The 21,670-nt window shown below is 38.6% G+C and overlaps 2 protein-coding genes across 5 annotated transcripts in view; both read right to left on the bottom strand.

The window, feature by feature from the left end:
- Window positions 1-1,083, bottom strand: part of LOC130923016 (2-oxoglutarate dehydrogenase-like, mitochondrial) — a 35,079-nt gene extending 33,996 nt beyond the window's left edge. Inside the window, exons 1-2 of one of the 2 annotated variants that reach the window (XM_057848382.1) lie at window positions 982-1,083; window positions 803-895 (exon numbers count right to left, since the gene is read on the bottom strand). The gene's annotated coding sequence lies outside the window, so the exon portion shown is untranslated. Of the gene's footprint in view, window positions 1-802; window positions 911-981 lie in introns of those variants that run through there. The other variant, XM_057848383.1, reaches the window with a different exon arrangement.
- A 17,509-nt stretch (window positions 1,084-18,592) lies between these two features.
- The window catches only part of parga (poly (ADP-ribose) glycohydrolase a), a 71,392-nt gene continuing 68,314 nt past the window's right edge, over window positions 18,593-21,670 (bottom strand). For all 3 annotated transcript variants that reach the window (XM_057848414.1, XM_057848413.1, XM_057848415.1), the window contains exon 18: window positions 18,593-21,057. In XM_057848414.1, the coding sequence (XP_057704397.1) occupies window positions 20,882-21,057 (176 nt within the window). In that variant the 3' untranslated portion in view covers window positions 18,593-20,881. The remainder of the gene's footprint in view (window positions 21,058-21,670) is intronic.

Raw genomic sequence — 21,670 nt, 5'->3', positions numbered from 1 at the left:
TTTCCTGTTGATATAGGGGCATTTTGGGGTCACTTCCTGTTGATATCAGGTCATTTCCTCTTGATACAAGTCACTTCCTGTTAATATCAGGTCACTTCCTGTTGGTTTGGGGAGATTTGTGTGTCACTTCCTGTTGATACAGGTCATTTCCTGTTGATATGGGGGCATTTTGAGGTCAATTCCTGGTAATAATAAGTCACCTCCTGTTGATTTTGGGGCGTTTCTTGGTCACTTCCTATTGATTTCAGGTCATTTCTGTTGATACAGGTCACTTCCTATTGATTTGGGGGCGTTTAGGGGTCACTTCCTGTTGACATCAGTTCACATCCTGTTGATGCGGTGGGCCTGGTAACCGAGGAGAAAGAGGAGAGACAACGACAAGCCAAATAGAAAAGGCAAAGAAAATAACTTGCCGTTGTTTTTTCCGTTTGTGTTTTTCAATGACAAAAAAGTCAAAGTCAATGACAAAATATACCTTTACATTAGCTCCTCTTTGTTTTTTATACCACTCCAGCGATTTCATATGTCAATGGCATTGAATGAGTTCATAGTAGATGGTTCGAGATAATGGCCCTCCAAAGGAAGGACGTGTCCCACGACCAAAATGAGGTTGACACCATGGCGATGTCAAGTGACAACGACCTTTCCCCTAAATCAACATCTCTTTACAAGACAGGATGCAAGAGTGGCAACTTTTACTGCACCTCCTAAACTCTACGCTCTGAATTCCAACCGCAATGACTCCCAAGTCGTTTTCCCACCATAAAAGTCGCCAAAAAATGCAATGTTATCTCGTCCTCACCTGTTCTGGCCACGATGCCTTTGCGCTATGTGACGGACGGGTCCTCTAATCCGCTTCTTTTCAATGCAAATCCCGCATAATCTGCCCACTGGCCTGTGTGTGACGTCTACAGTCAAACGCGTTAAGTGCAAAGGACAGATAGCGCGTTTGAAAAACGTTCATGTGCGTTCACGTTTTACCTTCGGCCGCTGCAATGTCATCGACGCGTACTTTCAAGTGGAATGCAGCAGGTGACATGACACGGAGTCCAGTGCACTTGCACCACGTGTCTCCTAAAGCGGTCCACTGCTAGTGAGTGGAATACTCGCCAATATTTGACTTTTTCCCCACTTTTTTTTTTTTTTTTTAAAACCAAAAATAGACAATTTTGACCCAAAACCTGCCTTTGACGGCGATAGACGTCCAAACTATTTGAAATGGGAGGATGGTTCACTACCACTTCAAATGGATTGGACGTCTACAAGTGGTAAATATATTGAAATTGGTTGTCGATCATTGTCATTGGCAGACAGTTAATAAATATACATAAGCACATAAAAATAGTATGTAGTAAATATAGAAAATACAGATAAAGTTAGGGAAATTGCAAAAGAAAAAAAGTTTTTTTTTTTTTTTTAAATATAGATTTTTTTTAATGCATGTCTTTAAATAATAAATAAGCATTGGCAGAAAAAGTAAGCACATAAAAAATAATATGTACTTAATGTAAAAAATCGTAAAAATAAACGATTTTAAAAAAGTAAATATAGAAAATTATTAATTTTTTCAAATGTATTTTTTTTTTTTTTGTATTAAAAAATATACATCACCATTGGCAGAATACATAAGCACATAAAAATAGTAGGTACTAAAAATAGAAATCTGGAAAAATACAGATAAAATTAGGGAAAGGGTAAAAAGATTTTTTTCCCCCTATATGTAAATATAAAATATATATTTTCAAATATTAATAAATCTACATAAAGCATTACAGAGATATGTAAGCACATAAAAAAATTCAATGTACTAATTATAAACAATTGGAAAAATACAGATAAAATTAGGAGGTCCTTTTAGAAAAAAATATTTTAAAATTATTATTATTCTTAGTTTAAAACAAAAAAAATATAAAAATACATAAAGAATTGGAGGACAACATAAACACATAAAATTTACTAAGTAATACTACTATTACTAAGTAATAAATTGCCTAAAAGTTAAAAAAAAAAAGTTTTTAAAGAAATGTAAATCTAGAAAATTAATTTAAAAATATACATGTAATTTAAAAATATATTATTAAATAAACAAAGAAGAAAATGAAATACTTTTAAAAGATTGTAAATTTTGAAAATTAATTAAAGAAATATTATATTAAAAAATATTCGTAAATAAACATAAAGAATTGGAGGAATACATAAGCACACAAAAATAGTATGTAATAATTATCCTAAAAATGAAATGTTTTTAAAAGAAATGTAAATATAGGAAATTAACCCCCCCCCAAAAAAAAAAAGTATTAAATAAACAAAGAATTGGAGGAATACATAAGCACACAAAAAATAGTATGTAATAAATATCCTAAAAATGCAATGTTTTTAAAAGAAATGTAAATTTAGAAAATTAATTTTTAAAAAATTATATAATTTAAAAAAAAAAAAAAAAATATATATATATATATATATATATATATATATATATATATAATTAGTAAATAAAGAGTTGGAGGAATACATAAGCACAAAAAAATAGTATGTAATAAATATGCTAAAAATGAAATGTTTTTTTTAAAAGAAATGTAAATTTAGAAAATTAATTTTAAAACATTATTTAAAAAAAAAATATTAGTAAATAAACAAAGAATTGGAGGAATACATAAGCACACAAAAAACAGTATGTAATAAATATCCTAAAAATGAAATGTTTTCACAAGAAATGCATGCATGCATATATCTCATTTAAAAAAAAAAAAAATCTTAATCCATAATTTCAAAATTAGACAAATTTAACACATTGCTCCTTTTTGGGTATTTTTTACAAAATATATTGTCCCCAAAATATTGCATTTTTAACCGTTTTATTGTAAATATCATGTTTTTGATTCATTTTATGTAATTTCCCAAACCCACACACACACTTTTTAATTTTGATTTCAATTTTTACAAAGCTATACATTTTTCAAGTAATCTTCTATATTTTCTTCCAAATTTATTATGATTATTTTTTAACCTTTCGGGATTTTTTTCCGTTAAGGATTTTCCCCCTTTTTGTTGTATTTGTAATACAATTTAAAATTGTTATTATCAAAAATAATTTTCATGTACTTATATTTTCCACCAATATTTTTTTGATTTGTTAGATGTAAATTCAAGGGTTAAAAGAGCCAAGTTAACTTTCCTGGAAAAGCCGTTTCGAGGTGCTTTCAGATGGATGGCTTTAAAAACAATCCAATAATTGGCTCTGCCCAATTTAAAAATGCTGTTCCTCATTTTAACTTTCATCTTTCATACCTGCTGGCTGCACGCTGATGAAAAAAAGACTGTCAAAAAAAAAAAAAAAGAGGGGGGTAAGGAGGTGTGTTAGATATTGCATGAGAATCCACAGGAACTGTAGAACATTTTAGCATTATTCACATCTTTTAGTCGTGCAGAAATCTCATTTCTCCCATGACAAGAAATTTCTCCTCACCTGTGATAGTGTGAAAACAAATAAAACGCATAATGATAGTCATTGCTCATCTTCTGGACCACTTATCCTCACAAAAACAACAACAAAAATGCTCACTTGCCATTGCTTCATTATCGTATTAGCTCGAGTGACACCCCTGTTTCAAACTAAGGTTAGAATTTCAAATTAGGATTAAGAATTATTAAGATTCGGTAGTTAAAATGGGGTTTAAAACCTAGGGTAAAGTTTCAAACTTGGATTAGGGTTCCAAAGGAGGGTTTAAAAGGGAAGTTCAGAATTTTGGACATTAGGCTTCATTTTTGAGTTACCGGGCACATAGATTTCACTATCAGTTGACGGGACACATACATAGGAAGCCTTTTTTCAAAAACGTAAAATTCAAATATTTTTAAAACCAATGATGCTAGCGACCCAAAACCAAAAAAGGCACCTCCCTTCGGCATAAACTGCTGGCCAAAAGTATTGGCACCCCTGCAATTCTGTCAGCTAACGCTCAGTTTCTTCCAGAAAATGATTGCAATAACAAATGCTTTGGTAGTAATATATTCATTTATTTTGCTTGCAATGAAAAACACAAAAGAGAATGGGGAAAAAAAATTATTATCATTAGGGTTGTTCCGATCATGTTTTTTTGCTCCCGATCCGATCCCGATAGTTTTAGTTTGAGTATCTGCCGATCCCGATATTTCCCGATCCGATTGCTTTTTTTTTTTTGTGCTCCCGATTCAATTCCAATCATTCCCGATAATTTTTCCCGATCATATACATTTTGGCAATGCGTTAAGAAAAAAATGTATAAAACTCGGACGAATATATACATTCAACATACAGTACATAATTACTGTATTTGTTTATTATGACAATAAATCCTCAAGATGGCATTTACATTATTAACATTCTTTCTGTGAGAGGGATCCACGGATAGAAAGACTTGCAATTCTTAAAGGATAAATGTGACTTTGTATATTGTGACCAAATATTGCCATCTAGTGTATTTGTTGAGCTTTCAGTAAATGATACTGTAGCCATTCAACCCAAATGCATGATGGGAAGTCTCAACCATGACTGTGCGTAGTGCTACCAATGGATATATCTTCTCTGCGTTGGGAAATAACGTAAGGTGTTAAGAAAAAGATCAATTGCTACCTTGCTTCTCCACATTGCTTCCCATGATATTTCTAATTGTAGGGAGAGGGGTTGTTAGGCTTTATCCAATTATAAAAAAGACGAGTGACACGCTGAAATTTCGGCAACAAGACCGGTGACGTCACGCACTGCGACGTAACAAGAATGGCGACCTATCACTTAAAACAATTTTACAAACTTTATTAAAACAAAAACATTAAGAAGGGTTTTAATATCAAATTATTATAACTCATGCTAACATTTATCTTTTAAGAATTACTTGTCTTAAAAATGGAGGATCCCTTTAAAATCCCAATTTTCTGGGGGATGAAAAATTTTAAACAGGAGGGCATTAAAAAAAAAATAATTAAACAGCAAAACCCTATCTGGAGGTGAGTGCACGCGAGGGCAGAATTACAGATGCCATGACTTTATCGAGATATTATTGGGCACTTATCTTGTTTTGATTTAAAAACTCCATGTAGCATGTATCACCGACTATCAAGACACAGCTGTGAATGGCCACAACCGGATTTTGGGGGGATTTTATGGGTGAAACATGGTCATATAACAAGGGTCGCGATGCAGAAATCACAGACATCAAGGAGTGGTTGAGATTTTCATATATTTACCCTTTTAAACTTTTTTTTTTTTTTTTTTCCAATTTTTCTGTTTGGATCCATTATTTATCATGTAAAATATTGGGGAAAATGTGACAGTAACGAAAAAAAATACAATTAAGCTATAGTTACGAGGTGGATATCCGTTAATTTAAAAATTATTAAAATGATAATTTTTTAAAAAACATTTACAAAAATATTACTAAATATATATAAAGAATTGGAGGACGACATAAGCGCATAAAAATTACTACGTGATAAATATCTTTTAAAAAAAAAGTTTCTAAAGAAATCTAAATATAGAAAAAAAACTACAGGTAATTTAAAACGAAAAATAGTAAATAAACAAAGTGGAGGAATACATAAGCACACAAAAAATAGTATGTAATAATTATCCTAAAAATGAAATGTTTTTAAAAGAAATGTAAGTTTAGAAAATTAATTAAAAATATTAAAAAAAATATTAGTGAATAAACAAAGAATTGGAGGGATACATAAGCACACAAAGAAATAGTACGTAATAAATATCCTAAATGAAATGTGTTTAAAAGAATGTAAATTTATATATATATATATATATATATATGTATTAGTAAATAAACAAAGAATTGGAGGAATACATAGGCACACAAAAAATAGTATGTAAAAATTATTAATATAGTTATGAGGTAGATATCCGTGACTTATTTACAGATGGTAATTTTTTCATTGTGACATAATTTGTTTAAAAGTTTAAAATATGCGAGTGAATAATTTTTTCAACTCGTTTTTTTTTTTTTAAACGAAATATTAGACATCAATTAATGATTCTAAGCTAAAAATGACAGACATTTCGAATAATAAATATGATTACTTCCCTACTTTTCATGGCTAGGTTGAAACAACAGCGGTCGCGCGACATCTGTACACGGGCTGGTTTCCAGGGTAAAACGGAATAATTAAAAATAGTTCGGGGTCTTAATGCGCCATGAATCTGCTATGGCAGGATAAAGACATATTATTCAATCAAACACAACGGTTCTTTTGGCTTAAAATACAGCAGTTTCTTTTAAAGAGGGGTGCAAGAGCAGAAACTGCGTTCTCAGTCTCGTCTGTTTTCAGCCATATATCGAGTAGAACATAATATTTAATCAGACAAAGATTTAAATAAAAAAGAAATATGTGAATGTAAAATAAAATAAAGCTTCATTCAGGGGCCCTTATGGTCCTTAGGCCCTGTCGACGGGCTTGTCTGTTAATATCATTTTGTTTTTGGCATGCTAGCAAGCGCCATTGACTCGTGCTAGCTTAGCCACTATGGAGCCCTGCAACTAACAAATAACCGCACAGAATTTGTTGAAACCAACTCTGCTGACTAATTAATCCTCTGCTAACTTGAAAATTAAGCCTCATGTCAAAAATTCCGAACTTCCTCTTCAATGTTGCCGTCCCCCAGATGGCTACCTTCAGACTCATTATTTGCATGCTTCTTCGGCGTGACCCGCAAAAGGAAGGGTCAGGCAATTATGAACAGAAATGCCATTTCGTCGGGGCGACTCTGCCGCCTGACAAAGACGGAGCGAGGGCCATTTGTTTTCTGGCGTTTTATTAATAGTCTCCGCGCTCGCAAAGACCTGCGCCGCTGGCTAACATACTACAGGCTCTGTGTTAAATCACATCCTGTTTAGGATAATTACAGTCACGATGTGAGCTTTTTAAAAAAAAAAAAAAAAAAAAAAAAAGAGCAGGTTGATATTTTACCTACAGTTGTGGTCAAAGGTTTACATACACTTGTGAAGAACATAATGTCATGGCTCTCTTGAGTTTCCAGTTATTTCTACAACTCTGATTTTTCTCCGATAGAGTGATTGGAACAGAAAACATTGTCACAAAAAACATTCATGAAGTTTGGTTCTTTTATGACTTTATTATGGGTTAACAGAAAAAGTGATCAAATCTGCTGGGTCAAAAATATACATACATGGATCTGAAAAAGTGAATCATTGACTTGAACAGGTCAGGAAAGTCACTTGGAGCCATTTCAAAGCAGCTGCAGGTCCCAAGAGCAACAGTGCAAACAATTGTTTGTAAGTATAAAGTGCATGGCACTGTTTTGTCACTGCCACGATCAGGAAGAAAACGCAAGCTATCACCTGCTGCTGAGAGAAAATTGCTCAGGAGGGTGAAGATTCAACCGAGAATCACCAAAAAGCAGATCTGCCAAGAATTAGAAGCTGCTGGAACACAGGTGTCAGTGTCCACAGTCAAGCGTGTTTTGCATCTCCGTGGACTGAGAGGCTGCCGTGCAAGAAGGAAGCCCTTGCTCCAAAAGCGGCACCTTAAGGCTCGACTGAAGTTTGCTGCTGATCACATGGACAAAGATAAGACCTTCTGAAGGAAAGTTCTGTGGTCAGACAAAACAAAAATCCAGCTATTTGGCCACAATGCCCAGCAATATGTTTGGAGGAGAAAAAGTGAGGCCTTTAACCCCAAGTCCACCATGCCTACCGTCAAGCACGGTGGTGGTAGTATTATGCTGTGGGGCTGTTTTGCTGCCAATGGAACTGGTGCTTTACAGAGAGTAAATGGGATAATGAAGAAGGAGGATTACCTTCAAATTCTTCAAGATAACCTAACGTCATCAGCCCAAAGATTGGGTCTTGGGCGCAGTTGGGTGTTCCAACAGGACAATGACCCCAAACACACATCAAAAGTGGTAATGGAATGACTCGAATGGCCTTCCCAAAGTCCTGACTTAAACCCCATTGAGAACTTGTGGACAATGCTGAAGAAACAAGTCCATGTCAGAAAGCCATCAAATTGAACTGAACTGCACCAATTCTGTCAAGAGGAGTGGTCAAAGATTCAACCAGAAGCTTGTGGATGGCTACCAAAAGCGCCTAATTGAAGTGAAAATGGCCAAGGGACATGATACCAAATATTAGCGCTGCTGTATGTATTTTTTTGACCCAGCAGATTTGATCACTTTTTTCTGTTCCCCCATAATAAAGTCCATGTTTTTTGTGACAAAGAAGTATCTGTTCCAATCACTCTATCAGAGAAAAATCAGAGTTGTAGAAATAACTGGAAACTCAAGAGAGCCATGACATTATGTTCTTCACAAGTGTATGTAAACTTTTGACCACAACTGTATATGGAGAACTATTTCGATAGGCAATGAAATAACAGATTTTTTATTTTTATTTTTTTACAATGAATCGACGAATAGGCTCCTTTATGTACAGTCCCTGACAGAAGTCTTGTTGCTTATCCATTTTGTAGAAACAGTTGCTTATAACCTGACTTTGAATGATTCAATTGGTTTCAGAAATGGCTCATATGAAAACTAAGACCCTCCCATATGCTGTTGAATGTATTTGTTTCACTGAAAAAAAAAAAAAAAGTTATCATTTCATGAAGACATAAAGGTCAAATTTTGGCAAGACAAAAGTTTTGTCGCCTCCAGAAAGTAGTGTGAAAATTGAGCAAAAAATGTACTTCAAATTCAAAAATATGTTACATAACATAGTAGTGGTGCTGTGAGATCCAAATTTCATATTTTTTATGACTTCCATGGTCCTGGTGGACTGCATCCATGCGATTCGGCAAGGATTCATATACAGTGCCCTCCATAATTATTGGATTTATAATAATTATATATATATATATTAGAAGCTAAAAAACACATTTTTTAAATAATATGGGACCTTAATGGAAAAAAAAAAGAGAAAAATCCAACCTTCAATACAAGTGCATTTATTCAGTGGGGAAAAAATCCCCCATAAAGAAATAATTATTTGACATCAAATAATGTGTGTCACAATTATTAGCACCCCTGGTGTTAATACTTTGTACAACCCCCTGTTGCCAACAAAACAGCACCTAATTTTCTCCTATGATGTTTCACAAGCTTGATTTTGTGTCTGGTGAACCATTTCTGTGTTTAGGGTCACCGTCTTGCTGAAAGACCCAGTGACGACCCATCTTCAGCTTTCGGGCAACAGATTTTGATTTCAAATGTCCTGGTATTTCAAAGCATTCATGATGCCATGCACCCTAACAAGGTTCCCAGGGCCTTTGGAAGCGAAATAGCATCACTGACCCACCCCCATACTTCACAGTGGGTATGAGGTGCTTTTCAGCATGCGCATCTTTTGTGGCACGCCAGACCCACTTAGAGTGTTAGATGCCAAAAAGCTCAATCTTGGTCTCATCTGACCAAAGCACACGGTCCCAGTTGAAGCCCCAATACCGCTTGGCGAACTCCAGACGTTTGCGTTTATGATTGTGAGCGAGGAAAGGTTTTCTCCGTGCATGCCTCCCAAACAGCTTGTTGGCGTGTAGACAGCACCTCATACCCACTGTGAAGTATGGGGGTGGGTCAGTGATGCTGTTTTGCTTCCAAAGGCCCTGGGAACCTTGTTAGGGTGTATGGCATCATGAATGCTTTGAAATACCAGGACATTTGAAATCAAAATCTGTTGCCCTCTGCCCGAAAGCTGAAGATGAGTCGTCACTGGGTCTTTCAGCAAGACAATGACCCTAAACATATGGCCAAATCTACACAGAAATGGTTCACCAGACACAAAATCAAGCTTGTGAAACATTAGGTGCTGTTTTGTTGGCAAAAGGGGGTTGTACAAAATATTAACACCAGGGGTGCTAATAATTGTGACACATTATTTGATGTCAAATAATTATTTCTTTATATATTCTTTATATATTATATATATATATATATTCTTTATTTATATTATATTATTTCTTTTTCCATTAAGGTCCCATATTATTTAGAAAGAAAAAAGTATTAGAAGCTAAAAAACACATAATTATTATAAAACCAATAATTATGGAGGGCACTGTTAGTCATCAGGAACATCAAAGAAAGCGGTCTTGCGTGCCTCCCAGAGTTCATCAACATTCTTGGGTTTCGTCTTCCATGCTTCCTCTTTCATCCTGTTCATGTCTGGCGACTGGGCTGGCCAGTCCTGGCGGATCTTGATCTTCTTTGCCTTGAGGAACTTTGAGGTAGAGATTGAAGTATGCGATGGAGCACCATCTTGCTGCAGAATTTGTCTCTTTTTATGGTTAGGACTGTAAGAGGCAGCTAAGATTTGCTGATATTTCAGAGTATTTATCTCTCAGGGTGCGGACAATTAAAAACCCATATGGCATTTGCCAAGGCCCACAGCCTGTCAAAAGGACGGATGCTGGAAAAGTGGCAAAAGGTGGATTTTTCAGATGAATCTTCCACTGAATTACACCAGTGGCCGCAAATATTGCAGGAGACCTACTGGAGCCCGCATGGATCCGAGATTTACTCAGAAAACAGTGAAGTTTGGCGGTGGCAAAATCATGGTCGGGGGTTACATCCAGTATGTGGGTGTGCGAGAGATCTGCAGGGTGGAAGGCAACATAAATAGTCTGAAATATCAACAAATCTTAGCTTCCTCTAACATTCCTTACCATAAAAAGGGACAAATTCTGAAGTAGGATGGTGCTCCACCGCATACTTCAATCTTTACCTCAAAGTTCCTCAAGGCAAAGAAGATCAAGATCCTCCAGGACTGACCAGCCCAGTCATCAGACATGAACAGGATGAAAGAGGAAGCACGGAAGACGAAACCCAAGAATGTTGATGAACTCTGGGAGGCATGCAAGACTGCTTTCTTTGATGTTCCTGATGACTTCATCAATAAATTGTATGAATCCTTGCCGAACAGCATGGAAGTCATACAAAATATTAAATTTGGATCTCACAGCACCACTACTTAATTGGCTTATGTTATGTAACATATTTTTGTATTCGAAGTACATTTTTTGTCCAGTTTTCACACTACTTTCTGGAGGCGACAAAACTTGTCTTGCCCAAATTTGACTTTTATGTCTTCATTAAAGGATCAATCTTTTTTCAGTGAAACAAATATATTTTTGTACATTCAACATCATTTGGGAGAGTCTTCGCTTTCATATGAGCCGTTTCTGAAACCAATAGAATAATTCAAAGTCAGGTTATGCAATTGTTTCTCTAAAATGGATAAGCGACAAGACTTTTGTCAGGGACTGTACATTGCAGTCAAAGACTAACGCGAGACTTATGGACACAGCAGGCTAACTGACTAGCGTGCTATCCAGTATCATTTCGACCCTTGCTGCCGTTTGGATTGCTAATTATGGGATGATATCCGTTCAAACGGATTGGACGTCCACTCGTGATAACCCTGTTCCTATTTACAGTAAAAGGATGAAAGAACCTTGTTTTTCTGTTTAATAATTGTTCTGCATAATAATTTCATGACCCATGTATCGAAAATTGTATTATCGCCATATCGTGAGATGAACATGAGCCTTGTATCGCAAATCACAAGTCCTGCCGATCAAAGCTCAGGGCGCAAGTTAATCTTTAATTCAGAGCGCAAAAATAAACAGCACCAAAACAAGCTGCTCCACATCCAGTAGTCCACAACAAACCCCAAAGTGACTTTGTACCAAAGTCTCATCCGGGAGGCGTATAACGCGTAATCCACTTACCCCGCGTCCGAGCCTCGCCAGCATTTATGGATTTCCAAGTCGTGACGCTACTTAGGAAGCCTAATTCATCTAATAAAGCATGTACGAAGGCTCAATTTAATTTGCCACGCGAACCGTCGGGCGCGGAAATCAATCACTTGCTTCAATAATGCATGATTTGGCGAATTCAAGTGACGGATCTGCCCGCGATCAAACTTGCTCTTTGTCTCCATCACCTATGAATAATTACAAAAGAGACAAACAACTTGATCAGGATACGTTTTAATTAAGAAATTTGCAAGCTAAAAATCTTACAGTACAATATGCCAGTCGTTAAATAGAACCCGTACGGTAATTACAGTCAAATGAAAATGAGATTTAACGTGCAATTCTTTCTGTACCGGTCACAAAATTAATGCAGTTTTTCATTTTCCGAGTGGAAGAACGATGGTCTTTCGTGGTTGTCGTTCTATCAGCGAGTGTTAAAATATATCATGTTCGAACAAAGATATAAAAGAGCAGCATATATGTGCGGAGTAAGAGTATAACGGCGCCGCAGTTTGGCGCTTGCAGTCAGACGGCGGTGGAAGATCATCCCCCTCTCATGTCATGAGAAACTAACGTGACTCGTTTTTGTGTAGAGCCTCTTTTGTGTCGTGGGCATGGCTGACAGAGATATTTTTGTATATCCTGGGATGAGGAATGCAATCACACACCTAGGTAAAAAAACACCCTATTGGAGAGGGTCCGACAAAAACAGAGGCCTTACTGAGATTTGTAGCGACATCCTGATTCCAAACCAAAATGACTCTTCTAATTGGGCCAATTCGAACAAGTTTGCCAAATTTCAGTCCCTGGAGAGATGTACAGGTAGTCCCCGGGTTACGAACAAGTTCCCACGCTGGCGACGTAACTTGAATTTCCGCATAAGTCGGAACTATCCCGTTAAGTACCCCTAAAAAAAAAAAAAAACTATGCAAAACGTCTAAAAGTATTGTATTTTGTTTAATGATGGAGGATACAATGCCCTCTGGTGGCAGCGTTGGGTCTGGCTGGACTGTATGACTGACAAGCAGACTCGTCTGATATGGATAAAAGACAGCTGCGCTCTGATTTTGCTCATATAAGGCAGTAAGATGTTTCAGCTAATACATGTTCGTGTATGCATTTGTACAGTGGGGCAAATAAGTATTTAGTCAACCACCAATTGTGCAAGTTCTCCTACTTGAAAAGATTAGAGAGGCCTGTAATTGTCAACATGGGTAAACCTCAACCATGAGAGACAGAATGTGAAAAAAAAAAACAACAGAAAATCATATTGTTTGATTTTTAAAGAATTTATTTGCAAATCATGGTGGAAAATAAGTATTTGGTCACCTACAAACAAGCAAGATTTCTGGCTGTCAAAGAGGTCTAACTTCTTCTAACGAGGTCTAACGAGGCTCCACTCATTACCTGTATTAATGGCACCTGTTTTAACTCATTATCGGGATAGAAGACACCTGTCCACAACCTCAGTCAGTCACACTCCAAACTCCACTATGGCCAAGCCCAAAGAGCTGTCGAAGAACACCAGAGACAAAATTGTAGACCTGCACCAGGCTGGGAAGACTGAATCTGCAATAGGTAAAACGCTTGGTGTAAAGAAATCAACTGTGGAAGCCATTATTAGAAAATGGATGACATACAAGACCACTGATAATCTCCCTCGATCTGGGGCTCCATGCACCCGTGGTGTCAAAATGATAACAAGAACGGTGAGCAAAAATCCCAGAACCACGCAGGGGGATCTAGTGAATGACCTACAGAGAGCTGGGAGCACAGTAACAAAGGCTACTGTCAGCACTACAACACAATGCGCCGCCAGGACTCAAATCCTGCACTGCCAGACGTTTCCCCCTGCTGAAGAAAGTACACGTCCAGGCCCATCTGCGATTCGCTAGAGAGCATTTTGGATGATCCAGAAGAGGACTGGGAGAATGTGTTATGGTCAGATGAAACCAAAATAGAACTTTTTGGTAGAAACACAGGTTCCCGTGTTTGGAGGAGAAAGAATACTCAATTGCATCCGAAGAACACCATACCCATTGTGAAACATGGGGGTGGAAACATCATGCTTTGGGGCTGTTTTTCTGCAAAGGGACAAGGACGACCGATCTGTGTAAACGAAAGAATGAATGGGGCCATGTATCGAGAGATTTTGAGTGAAAATCTACTTCCATCAGCAAGGGCATTGAAGATGAGACGTGGCTGGGTCTTTCAGTATGACAATGATCCCAAACACACAGCCAGGGCAACAAAGGAGTGGCTTCGTAAGAAGCATTTTGAGGTCCTGGAGTGGCCTAGCCAGTCTCCAGATATCAACCCCATAGAAAATCTGTGGAGGGAGTTGAAAGTCCGTGTTGCCCAACGACAGCCCCAAAACATCACTGCTCTAGAGGAGATCTGCATAGAGGAATGGGCCAAAATACCAGCAACAGAGTGTGAAAAGCTTGTAAAGAGTTACAGAAAACGTTTGGCCTCCGTTATTGCCAACAAAGGGTACATAACAAAGTATTGAGATGAACTTTTGGTATTGACCAAATACTTATTTTCCACCATGATTTGCAAATAAATTCTTTAAAAAAATCAAAGAATGTGATTTTCTGGGCTGGGCTTAATGGGTGATATGTCAATGCAGTCATGTTCAATCTAAGAAACACCGCGTACATGCCGGATATGAAAAAGACTAAACCTTGGACCAGGGAGTGATAAGCCATTTCCTGAATTTTGCGTGTTGTCAAAAAAAGGCCAAATTTGGCACCCTGCCCAGGTTACCTCTGTGAATGACAACTCACAATTTTGATGACTTAAGATGTCAAATGTCTCATGAACAGTCTCACAAATTTTGAAGAGGATCCAACCAACTCCCTAGGCGACACAACGTCAAATGTGCAGTGTCAAACCTCTTTAGATAACTTCGTCTTTCGGCTTAGCTCTCTCTACACAAGAGTTAGCATCACTGCAGACGCCGCAACGATCCGCATGTTGATCTCCCATGCCATTTTTCCCTGACTCGAGAACAAGACCCTTAGATCAACTCCTCCACTTAGTGAAGGACCTCATCTCTGACCCAGAGAAATAAACAATCCATGTCATCTTTTACTCTAGAGGGCGGTAGAGGTAATGCGCCTAAACAGACATTACGGAAAAAAGGCAACCAACCAAAACAGACAAAGTAGTTATCATTGCAGCGAACGGAGGAAAGAGTTGTTCTTTTTAATACAGGATAGGGGTGTGACAAATATCGAAATGATATTATATCGAGATCCCCATAAGGTTAACGATATGCTCCTGCCAGATTGGATAAATCGTTTTAAAAAGGGGTCACTGTTTCCCCAAAAAATAAGAATTTCTGTAGTTCAAGTGCTTTGGACAACAATGATAAAGTTCCATAAAACTTACATACCACTTTTGCCAGCCCATAGTTATTGCTTTCGATGCACATTTCCAGCTCAATGGAACAGAAGAAAAAAACGTAATTTACACATTGCTACCGATGAGTAGACTAATCGGCAGAATACTTCATCAAAAAAATCGTTTGTTGCTATGGAGGATCCAATGGGACAGAATGAAATCTAGAAATACATCTTTAAATAAATACTTAAGGGAACCTCGGACTTGTAGGCTCTAATAAGCCACAATTGTTCTCTTTTACTAAAATATGTTATTAGAAACACATATAATATTGCCTTTGATTTAAAAAATCTATATTTATTAGTACATGTTTTGACCGACGGAGGGCGCCATGTTTTATGTGCGCAATGCACACTGGGGATGACGACGCGGTTGGGCTCGACTGGGAGAATAGCTGTGCTAGCTAGCAAGCGAAGCTAGTATGACGACTATCATGATTTTGTCACATTCTGCTGCTGGTCAGATTGTTTTGACCTGTGGGATGAGTTACCAATGTCATACCTGCATCCAATTCCAGCTCATCAGCAGTGTCTTTAAACCGATCCTAGGCGGCTTGCTGAGATATTAACTAACAGTCGGGGACCTGGCAGCCATAGGGTGGTAGGTGAGTCCCACACTTTTTTTCCCATGGCTGCTGGCCACGGGGACAGGGGGTCGGAGCTCTGGTCCTGCGGCGGCTTCTCGTTGCTCTCCTGCTTCCGCCTTCCCCGCTCTTTTCTGCCTGGGTATCCGCCTTAGGCTCCAGCGCCGGTTGCTGGCTGGGTGCCAATGCGTCGGCAGGATGTCACCTACCCCGGGTGGGGATCCGGTCCTGCCGTGGGGGGGCTACAGCGTTGGCTCGCTTGGTAGTGGGGGCGGGCGTGGGTGGCGCGTCCTCCTATCTCTTTCCTGAAGACTGGTTGATGAGGGCACGGATGGTCCGGGGGACCACCGTGGATCCCGGCGGCCCCCTTGCTGAAGCTGCGGGAGGAGGGATGGGCTGCGCTAGCTATCCGCACGATAGGCTGGGGAGGGGCCGTGGCCCTGAACAGCCCCTGTGCAGATTTCCACTTGTCTGCATGACTTTCACATGATGTCTGATGGGATTCACACATGACTGGGTCCAATTAGACACTCAAGTAAAGAAACAATCAGTGCCAGGATTAGGGATCAGGCAGCATTGAATAGGATGTGAACACATCCACACTTACAAATGATTCACATAATACTGGGTTCTACACCTGTCAGTGCTGAATTGTGTATGCCCCACCCCTCCCAATCATCGATTTCTGACGCACCCGCCCCTGTTTCCGACTTGGTCATCAGGCCCCCCACATGTTGTCAACCGGAAATACAATTAGCCAACATATTAATAGTTAGTGTAGGAGTTAAATGCATTTCTTGTTATTGTTTGTTCTTCTGTTCCCTCTCTTTTCCAGTAAATAATTATATGTGTTTTTCCTAGGGCTGTCAAAATTATCGCGTTAACGGGCGGTAATTAATTTTTTAAATTAATCACGTTAAAATAGTTGACGCAATTAACGCTCATGCCCCGCTCAAACAGATTAAAATGACAGCACAGTGACATGTCCACTTGTTACTTGTTTTTTGTCTCCCTCTGCTGGTGCTTTGGTGCGACTGAATTTATTGGTTTAAGCACAATGAGCATTGTGTAATTATTGACATCAACAATGGCGACCTACTAGTTTATTTTTTGATTGAAAATTTTACAAATTTTATTAAAACGAAAACATTAAGAGGGGTTTTAATTAGGGTTGTTCCGATCATGTTTTTTTGCTCCCGATCCGATCCCGATCGTTTTAGTTTGAGTATCTGCCGATCCCGATATTTCCCGATCCGATTGCTTTTTTTTTTGCTCCCGATTCAATTCCAATCATTCTCGATAATTTTTCCCGATCATATACAGTGCCTTGCAAAAGTATTCGGCCCTCCTTGAACCTTGCAACCTTTCGCCACATTTCAGGCTTCAAACATAATAAATTTTTAATTTTTTGTCAAGAATCAACAACAAGTGGGACACAATCGTGAAGTGGAACAAAATTTATTGGATAATTTAAACTTTTTTAACAAATAAAAAACTGAAAAGTGGGGCGTGCAATATTATTCGGCCCCCTTGCGTTAATACTTTGTAGCGCCACCTTTTGCTCCAATTACAGCTGCAAGTCGCTTGGGGTATGTTTCTATCAGTTTTGCACATCGAGAGACTGATATTCTTGCCCATTCTTCCTTGCAAAACATCTCGGGCTCAGTGAGGTTGGATGGAGAGTGTTTGTGAACAGCAGTCTTCAGCTCTTTCCACAGATTCTCCATTGGATTCAGGTCTGGACTTTGACTTGGCCATTCTAACACCTGGATACGTTTATTTTTGAACCATTCCATTGTAGGTTTGGCTTTATGTTTTGGATCATTTTCCTGTTGGAAGATAAATCTCCGTCCCAGTCTCAGGTCTTGTGCAGATACCAACAGGTTTTCTTCCAGAATGTTCCTGTATTTGGCTGCATCCATCTTCCCGTCAATTTTAACCATCTTCCCTTTCCCTGCTGAAGAAAAGCAGGCCCAAACCATGATGCTGCCACCACGTTTGACAGTGGGGATGGTGTGTTCAGGGTGATGAGCTGTGTTGCTTTTACGCCAAACATATCGTTTTGCATTGTGGCCAAAAAGTTCAATTTTGGTTTCATCTGACCAGAGCACCTTCTTCCACATGTTTGGTGTGTCTCCCAGGTGGTTTGTGGCAAACTTTAAACGAGACTATTTATGGATATCTTTGAGAAATGGCTTTCTTCTTGCCACTCTTCCATAAAGGCCAGATTTATGCCGTGTACGACTGATTGTTGTCCTATGGACAGACTCTCCCACCTCAGCTGTAGATCTCTGCAGTTCATCCAGAGTGATCATGGGCCTCTTGGCTGCATCTCTGATCAGTTTTCTCCTTGTTTGAGAAGAAAGTTTGGAAGGACGGCCGGGTCTTGGTAGATTTGCAGTGGTCTGATGCTCCTTCCATTTCAATATGATGGCTTGCACAGTGCTCCTTGAGATGTTTAAAGCTTGGGAAATTTTTTTGTATCCAAATCCGGCTTTAAACTTTCCCACAACAGTATCTCGGACCTGCCTGGTGTTTTCCTTGGTTTTCATAATGCTTTCTGCACTTTAAACAGAACACTGAGACTATCACAGAGCAGGTGCATTTATACGGAGACTTGATTACACACAGGTGGATTCTATTTATCATCATCGGTCATTTAGGACAACATTGGATCATTCAGAGATCCTCACTGAACTTCTGGAGTGAGTTTGCTGCACTGAAAGTAAAGGGGCCGAATAATATTGCACGCCCCACTTTTCAGTTTTTTATTTGTTAAAAAAGTTGAAATTATCCAATAAATGTTGTTCCACTTCACGATTGTGTCCTACTTGTTGTTGATTCTTGACAAAAAAATCAAATTTCATATCTTTATGTTTGAAGCCTGAAATGTGGCGAAAGGTTGCAAGATTCAAGGGGGCCGAATACTTTTGCAAGGCACTGTACATTTTGGCGATGCATTAAGAAAAAAATGAATAAAACTCGGACGAATATATACATTCAACATACAGTACATAAGTACTGTATTTGTTTATTATGACAAATCCTCAAGATGGCATTTACATTAACATTCTTTCTGTGAGAGGGATCCACGGATAGAAAGACTTGTGACTTTGTATATTGTGACTAAATATTGCCATCTAGTGTATTTGTTGAGCTTTCAGTAAATGATACTGTAGCCATGCCCAAATGCATGATGGGAAGTGGAACCATGACTGTGCGTAGTGCTACCAATTGATATATCTTCTCTGCGTTGGGAAATAACATAAGGTGTTAAAAAAAAGATCAATTGCTACCTTGCTTCCCCACATTGCTTCCCATGATATTTCTAATCGTAGGGAGAGGGATTGTAAGGCTTTAGCCAATTAAAAAAAGGCTCCAAAGGCTGCCAAAATTCATTCTACTCATTTTACGCTGCCTTTTATCTCTCTATACAGGTATAACGGCGCCATTACAGATTGAGCGCGACAATGCGTGAGTGGGCCGTGCAGTGCATGCATTAATTGCGTTGAATATTTTAACGTGATACATTTTTTTAAAAAATCATTACCGCCATTATCGGGATAAATTTGATAACCCTACCTTAAGCCTAAACTAAATACTCTGGATGAGTGTAACATATTATGTCTGTAACGTTAAAACGATTTAATTAAAAAATATATATATATTAAAAAAAGGCATGGCCGATATTTTTTTGCTGATTCCGATACTTTGAAAATGACTTGATCGTAGGGTTGGGCGATATGGGAAAAAATATATATCACGGTATTCCCAAGACAATATCACGGTTTCGATATTATCACGATATTTTTAAAACACTATTTTCGACTAGGCAGCTGGTAGCGAGGATCTAAAACTTTAATCATTTTCGCAAAACCGACTCCATCAACTGTTTGAAAGGGACACATATCTTTTGCCAGATAAAAGGGTATTGCGTCAGTAATGTCATTCCATCGTTTACCACTTTTCTCGTAGGGAGTGTTTTTTAGGAAAGCATCCGAAAGTTTTTGTTGCTTTTAACCTGTAGCGGAGGTTGGCTTTTTAGCTTTGGGAGTTTGGCTCTCAGTATATTGCTTTGGATGTTTTCGTTTCAAATGGTGGAATAAGTTTGATGTGTTGCCGTCACTTGCCGTTACGTGTTCCTTGCAAATCTTGCAAATTATGTTTTTTTGATCTATATTGTCCACTTTGAAGCCAAACCAGTTCCAAACAATCGATGTGGAGTTTTTCTTAGTGGTAAACTCTTCTGCCTCGCTAAGCTCGCTCTCTGCTGCCTCCGCCATGACGCACACCTCCTTTGTGAAAGTGGTAACAGTGGGCGTGTGCTACCGGGCGGCGTCACTCACTTTCCAGTCTATTGATTGGCCTAGACTAGAGAGCCTGACGAAGTGTAAAAAGGGAGAAAGGGAGACTAGTGATGTGAGTGGGTTTGAAATAAAAGTTAATAAACCGCGATATAACGATGTCCTAAAAAATACGTACCTTCAGCACTTAAGATCGTGAGACGGTTTTATATCGTCATATCGCCTATGTATACTTGATCGGACCCGATCGATCGGCATATATCTCTAGTTTTAATATAAAATTTCTACAACTTGTACTAAAATTTATCCTTTAAGAAGTACAAGTCTTTCTAACCATAGATCGCTTTACAGAATGTTAATAATGTTATTGCTATCTTGTTGATTTATTGTTATAATAAACAACATATCCGTCTTGTGTCTTATCTTTCCATTCCAACAATAATTTACAGAAACATATGGCATATTTTATAGATGGTTTGAATTGCGATTAATTACGATTAATTATTTTTTAAGCTGTGATTAACTCGATTAAAAAATTTAATCGTTTGACAGCCCTAGTTTTTACATTAAATGGGATGGTATTTTCACCAATTAATGACACTTATCTATTTAAATCCCATGTTAATGAATAATGACACATTTAAGCATTTATTTAAAGATTTAACCATTCATTCTGGTCCTCCGTAAATAACAAACCAATTGGATGCAGTGAAATGAGTGTTTTCCATGATACTTGAATTACGAAGATGCACCTGAAAGATCGATTGTAAGCGCACGACTTGAGATTTCCAAAGCAGGAGGAGGTCAATTATGGTTTATCCCTCCCCCCGCTTTATTCTTAATGACAATCCGACGTCACGGGGGACATCCCGGAGTCCTTAGAAAAGTCCGAGGCGGCGTCAGGGGACGAGACCTTCCGATAGATGAAATCGTAGAGGCCGACGTCGGGTCTGGCAGCGCGGCAGTTCTTGCAAACAGAGTTAGCGTACTGGTTCAGGAGCCCGTACAGCCTACCTAGATGGGGAAAAAGACAAAGAGGTTGAGAACGAAAATGCGATCGTCAAGGGGGTGAAAAAAAAAAACGAAAGCTGCTTGTGCGTCTCTGTAACTCCACTTTAGGAAATGAATGACTGGAGGGGAATTTCTCGGAGAGGCTTCAATAAATGTCAGCGGGAGGAAAATGAAAAGCGGAGGGGGGAAGGTGGGGTCACTAGTAATCCACTCTCAGGCTGAATGGATGGGCCGCATAAGGTGTAATAACTTGGCGTACACATGGGCAGCGTTGTTTTTTTCCCCCCTTACGCATATTGGCGTCGTAATAGTCGCGGCAAGGACAAGTCTCTCCATCTTCCACAGCTCAATGGTGGCGGATATCGCCCCCGCTCCCATTTATTGTGAACTCATGGGCTGCCATTGACAGTGAAAGACCAACAAGATCTGCTGAAGTGTTTTTTTACTAGGGGTGGGAACTAAGCCTGAACGATATACAGTGGGGAGAACAAGTATTTGATACACTGCCAACCATTGGCAGTGTATCAAATACTTGTTCTCCCCACTGTATCGTTTAAACATCGCCATCGCGATGCGCGCATGCGCAATAGTCCCATTGCAAGGACGTGCGATAGTT

This window comes from Corythoichthys intestinalis, chromosome 10, assembly GCF_030265065.1.
Source record: "Corythoichthys intestinalis isolate RoL2023-P3 chromosome 10, ASM3026506v1, whole genome shotgun sequence".
NCBI lineage: Eukaryota > Metazoa > Chordata > Actinopteri > Syngnathiformes > Syngnathidae > Corythoichthys > Corythoichthys intestinalis.
The sequence above is the reverse complement of the archived record's forward strand: the minus strand, read 5'-3'. Positions and strand labels throughout refer to the sequence as shown.